The 6,000-nt window shown below is 37.6% G+C and overlaps 1 protein-coding gene across 12 annotated transcripts in view; it reads left to right on the top strand.

The window, feature by feature from the left end:
- Positions 1-327: 327 nt before the first annotated feature.
- The window catches only part of RIMKLB (ribosomal modification protein rimK like family member B), a 95,944-nt gene continuing 90,271 nt past the window's right edge, over positions 328-6,000 (top strand). For all 12 annotated transcript variants that reach the window (XM_087888435.1, XM_087888431.1, XM_087888432.1 and 9 more), the window contains exons 1-3: positions 328-1,022; positions 1,650-2,078; positions 4,418-4,637. In XM_087888435.1, the coding sequence (XP_087744561.1) occupies positions 4,463-4,637 (175 nt within the window). In that variant the 5' untranslated portion in view covers positions 328-1,022; positions 1,650-2,078; positions 4,418-4,462. The remainder of the gene's footprint in view (positions 1,023-1,649; positions 2,079-4,417; positions 4,638-6,000) is intronic.

Below are 6,000 nucleotides of genomic sequence, written 5' to 3'. Positions count from 1 at the left end.
CGGTCCCTTTCAACGAAGCTGGCTCACGAGATAGGTACAATTCACACCGTCGGGCGTGGGCGAATACCATGATATTTCCACAGAAGTCTGCAAAGTGGGTGGGGTCGACTAGGAAACGGCCACAAATTCTTAAGAGAATAAGCCCAGTGAAAACTGGCAGCAGAGAAGGACAAGTTTGCTGCCACACTAGCTCAACTCCGCTTGTGCCTCACGTACGCGCGCTCCCCACCTCCCTTTAACGACTACAGCTGCTTCTGAGGAGACGGCACCCAACTGGGGCGGGGGAGGGGAAAGATCTCTGCGCTTTACCGCTCCCTGCGCGGGATTGGTTGGAGGAAGGGGAGGGGGCTTTCATCTAACGGGCGCGCGCGAAATGGGGCGTCCTTGAATACGCTGCGTGTGCCGACCGCGCCCCCTCCTTTTGCCGTGCGCGCGCTAGTGGCGTCTTCCGATCCCTCCCTCCGACCCTAGCAGGCTAAGCAAGCAGGCTGGCAGCCGAGATCGGAGGTGGCGGTTTCTGGGGGACTGCGAGCGCGATTTAGGCGACCGTGGGAGCCCTACGGGTGGGCAGAGGCGCTGCCTCTCTCCCCTTAGTCGTGGGAGAAATTAATTTCGCTGGTTCATCTATAGTACCAAGGTTGGGCACGTCAGCTCCCCCGTCCATCATCAGCCTCTTGCTGACGATCTTGGTGGGGGAGAGCGCGTGTGGCTGGAGAGGCCGATTTCGGCACCTCCCCACTTTTTTCGTTTTTCCAATTTTGATCATTATCACATCGTCGGGAAATAATTCTGACGCTACCGACCGAGATTTGAATAGTGCCACATTTGCGGGATCCATCGAGTCTTTAGTCTCTCTGCTGAAGCGTGTCCTCTTTCCCAGTCCTTTTATGTCTCCCCACACTTATTTTATTGACACCCTTTTATAATATTCGAGGGGAGGCGTTGGATTCCCCGCCTAATCTTCCTAAAATCCAGAGTCCTGTTCAGGAGGAGGAGGAAGAGACGACGGAAAGAGCAACCAGGTTAGTGATGACTTGTCGAAAGCCTTTCGACTAGAAATTGCCTCATCTTCTGTGTTCAGGAAGGGAAATGTGCATACGTATGTTATTTTAGAATTCTTTGTCTGAGTACTGATGCTTTAAGTGTTAATGGTGACATGCAATCGCAGCTGTGTTAAAAATATTTCTTGCTAGTTTTATAGTATAACAAAGCCTCTTCTGTTGTACTTATCTTTGGATAGAAGAAGATAGTCTGCTGCACAGAAAATACTTTCTTGAACTGTACTGCTTTAGAATACATTTGTAATGAAATACGTATTCTGTTAAACCATGACTTTCCCCTTCAGGCTTGCAGTTTTGCTCATGGTCAATTTGCCTTTTCTTTTTTTTTTCAATTTAATTTTTTTGTACTATAAAACGGTTTTGAAGGTATGTTTTTGCTAAATGATTCAAAATATTTTTTATCTCATTAGAGTCATATCACATATTTATGAGTAGTAAGTTTCATTTTGTCCAGTTTGAATGCTCCCTTAGCATCTTAATCAAATCTAATTTTAGATTATACATTTAAAATCACTCTTTTTTTTTCTTCAATAAGGCCTTAAATGTAGAAAGCTAACCTGGATTCTCTTTTTTCTTCTTGTTTTTCAGATACTGGTGATGCCAGGTACAGTCTTTGTAAGGGCCCTGTTCTGAGGAAGATCCAAACAAGGCGTTTGTGTGCTTTGAATGCTTAGTCTTCTAAGCTTAATATTATTTTTTCCTTTGTTTATTCTCCTTTCCATGGAAGTAATTTGAGGATTAAACCTCCCAACCAAATTACTTCAGTCATCAGAACAACGGTTAGGTGTGGACCATCAGGGTACCAGGCAAAAACAATTCCCATGACACCTTTCTTTTTTTGGAGGTTCAATGACCAAATCATTCTTGAAGAGTCAAAAGGCACTGAGAGGACTTGATTATCCTCCAAGTGGGTGGTAAAAGGGAGAGGAAAAAAAAGAAAGTTCCAGAAATACCTCTTCTCAGAAAGGAGGGCAGAAGCAACAATTCATAAGCATTGCTGTTTTTCCCACCTTTGTGGTAAGTTATACTCAAGATTATTTATTTTTTTCACCCTACTCCTGTTGTAGTGCTAGATTAAGGAAGGGAAGGGAAGGAAATAGTGCTAGATTAAGGAAGGGAAGGGAAGGGAAGGAAAAGAGGAGTTTTGAGCATGGTCTTATACAATAATTTGGCATTAGGTTATGCAGTGTAGATGTTCAAATAGCTTGTGTCTTGAATAGACATCTCAACAAAAAGAAGAAACACAGAATGCAGAGGAACTTCCTACAATCCTAAAGAAAGTAAAAATGGAGTTGTTTTTTTCTGATGTATGGAATTATGGGAAAGAATTTAAAGGGTAATTAACTTCATAAGTAGCTGAAAGTAATTAGCTAGGTTTTCCCTTATGGACAAGTGAGAAGAAAAAGTTTAAAAAAAGATGTCACAGTTGGCTGCACAGTGCAGAGAAATATTCCCTCTTCACCAGGATGTGGCGTCCTTAGCAAATAAAAGAAGTAGAGGAGGTGTATAAGTAGATTGATGCAGTCAAAAAGCATGTTTGATCACCTGGTTTCTGTGGTTATTTCTCTAAAAGGAGTGTAGCAATTGATGACTGGCTAATGTTTATGTTACCTTTTTGTGAAGATATTTAATTTAAAACTTAAATCAGTGCATAACATGTAAAAGGAGGCAGATTAATACAAAATCAGAATTAATATTTTTAGTTCAACTAGATTTTCATTTTGTAAATTCTAAATATTTCTTTATATAGAACATAACATTTTCAATAAATATATAAGTTTTATATAGTTTGCACCAAATCTGTATTGATTCTTTTCACCTATTGATTTTTAATGTTATATTTTTTTTAAAAGGTAGCCTTTTAAATAAATGTTTATAAATAACATTAGGATTTTAAACTTCTATAGCACAGATAATATTTGGATTCTCTAAATAACCTTTGTTATTTTTTTCCATACGTGGTTCTCTCAGATTAAATAAAATATGTTCATCCTGTCATATGATAAAGGGATGCATCTACCAGATTATCTAACTTTTTCCCAGGGAATAAATATTTCAGTTGATTAAATTCTTCCCAGAGAAACTTACTGCAAAGAAACAGTATGTTTTGTTAATATTTAACTGTATCAAGATACCATGCTTCTTGTTGTTGTGGGAAAAATGGAAAAAGATAGGTTGTTGCTTTGAGTTATTTATAAAAATAAGGGTAAAATAAAAATGAACAAATGCAATATACTATCTATCTTACAGATAAAAATAGCTTTAAACATTATTTTTATTTAAAATATTGATTATAGTAGTAAAAACTAATGCAAATTTAAAGAGAAAGGAATAGGAAGGAAGAATAAAGTGAAGAAAAAGCAAAGTGTGAATATAATGAAAAAGAATATACATACATATACATGTTATATATATGATTTCCAATATTCATCACAAGTATAAACAAATGTGGCTTTCCACTTCTATCATGGCTACAAACAAATATATCTTCATCCCATATCCTATCCCTTATCCATAAAACATCAACTTTTCAGTCAAGTCATCAACCAAAAGTCTATAAAGTGTTGGACAATTTTAAAAAGTGATTAGAAAATGAGGTTTATGAAGTTAGTATCTTTAAAAACTCTGCCAGTGTTGCAAACGAATGCTGATCCCTTCATTTCCCAGCACTCAGACGCACAAAAAACCACTGTCCTGCGGTTTCCTCGCATGAAGCAGCCATCTGGAACATATGAGTGCTGTCTCATCCTAATCCAGAGAAGTTCCAAGAAACCAGTTGACTCACCGGTTTCTTGGTCTTTTTTGTGGTCATTTCCACTTTTGCAGAGCTGTTTTCAGTTTGCCATTATCTCCCCTAGAAATCCTCTATCTTAAACATGGCTTGGGGCACTAATAAGAAATAAATAATAAAGATAGAAGCCAAGGTAAAACCGTACAATCAGCATAATCAAGAGATGGGCTGAATCATGCACCCTAAGCCCACAGATCTGTATTACTTCTCCTCCAAAAGGAATTCTTTTGGATGGGCAGAGATATCATTTTTGAATCTCAATAATTTTCCTGTAAGATTCAGATACTTTTCTTGTTCCTTATTTCTTAAATTTTCTTCAATCCTGTTATCCTGATTTCAATAAAACAGTACCAAAAAATAAAAATACTTAAATATTAAATGGTTTCCAACATTTTAATTAAAACTAAATTTAAAACTATTTTTTCTTTGTCCCCTCTTCTCAGCTCCAATTTGAGCAAGAAATAGGTGGAGCATTAGCTTTTACCAAATTTTACAAGAAAATGAAGTGTCATTTGGAATGGTTTATATGTAAGTGTGAGCTAAGTTTCTTACTTATATTTTTTAGATATTGCTTTCAAAGGATACCTAAAGTCTGCAGAACTACTTCAAGATGTGTAGCTCTGTTATTCCCAGGCTCTGGTTTTTAACAGATCGACGTATCCGAGAAGATTATCCTCAGCAGGAAATTCTAAGGGCACTTAAAGCCAAATGTTGTGAAGAGGATCTAGACTTCCGAGCTTTGCTGATGGATGAAGTGGTCTTGACCATTGAACAAGGAAATCTGGGTAAGAATACTATATAGAAGATATGAATTGATGACTAGAGTATGGAGGAGAATGTTTGTAGCTCAGGGTTGAAATGAGGGTCCTTGGTGCTCTCTGAGCTTGCTTGTTTTCTTGCAGACGTTTCATTACCCAGACTAGACAGCATCAGTGCTAGTCCGAGTATAGAAATCTCAGAAATTATTGTATTTGGTCAGCCTGGCATTGTCTCTTGTTTTTTTGGAAAATAAAGCAGATTAATAATTAAAATGGTACCCGCATCATAGCAGAACCCAAGGAAGATTATAACCACCCCAAGGGGGTGGGGTGTCAACCTAAAGTGCTATGTAATATAAATGTGTCACCAACTCTGTCCTGGCACTGAACATTGTTCCATATTACATGGCATATTTCTATTGTGCTGTACCATCAGTAAATTTCAACTGCAGTGAAAAGCTTCATACTACAGTCTTTCCCTACTCTGAGCTCATCTGATTTTTGGACTAATTCCCAGAATTCTCAGTATTGGTTAGATTGGCTGGGAGTAGCTCAATGAAATGAAATGATTATTTTTGAATTTTAGTTTTTTTTTTTCAAATGAAAGCTATGTCGTCTTCAAAATGTTCAAATTCTGAAGAAAGTGAATTGATTTCTGAGTCAGTGTCCCACGAGAAATTTGCAGAGAGGTAATATTATAAGTGTACATATATTAATACCCATCAAAAAGTTATTAATTATGATTTATTTCATTTATGCAGTTTGTATCCATTATAATCAGCTGGTTGACAGATTTCACAAGAACATAATACAAATAAAACACTCATGTTAAGAATAAAATAGTTTAAAATTATTATAAATATATAATGTATGCCCACAATAAAAGAAAATAAATTTCAGAAATATTCAAGCAGCAAAAATTATAGAACAGTATTAATGGTGTACTTCAGTCTTCATTAGAAATAATACATGTAGTTTTTTAATAGTTATTTTCAACTGTTTGAAATTAAAACAGTGCTGAATGAATGAATGTCCTTGCCTGAAGTTACAGCTGTTGTTGCACTGTCATGGTCACATAATAAAATTTCAGGTACTTCAGACTTCAGGGGTGCTCTAATTCTCCACCTGCCCATCTCTTCCAGATCTAGGCTGTCCTGAACAGCAGCACTAGGCAGCCCTCTATATCAGCCCTAGCCCTGCTACTGCCACTCAAATGCCACTTCACTGTATTCTCCAAAATATGCTTGCTTTGGTGAATGGCACAATTGCCCTCACTGCCCAGTACTCCTGAGGTTTTGCTTTGTTCTGCCCACCTTCATGTGTTTTTTCTCCTGCTGTTAAGTGGCTGCAATGATCTATCTGAGGCAGCTCTCAGAGCCTCTTCATTCAT

The sequence above is a fragment of the Pantherophis guttatus genome, chromosome 2, assembly GCF_059756535.1.
Source record: "Pantherophis guttatus breed Tessera chromosome 2, ASM5975653v1, whole genome shotgun sequence".
NCBI lineage: Eukaryota > Metazoa > Chordata > Lepidosauria > Squamata > Colubridae > Pantherophis > Pantherophis guttatus.
The sequence above is the reverse complement of the archived record's forward strand: the minus strand, read 5'-3'. Positions and strand labels throughout refer to the sequence as shown.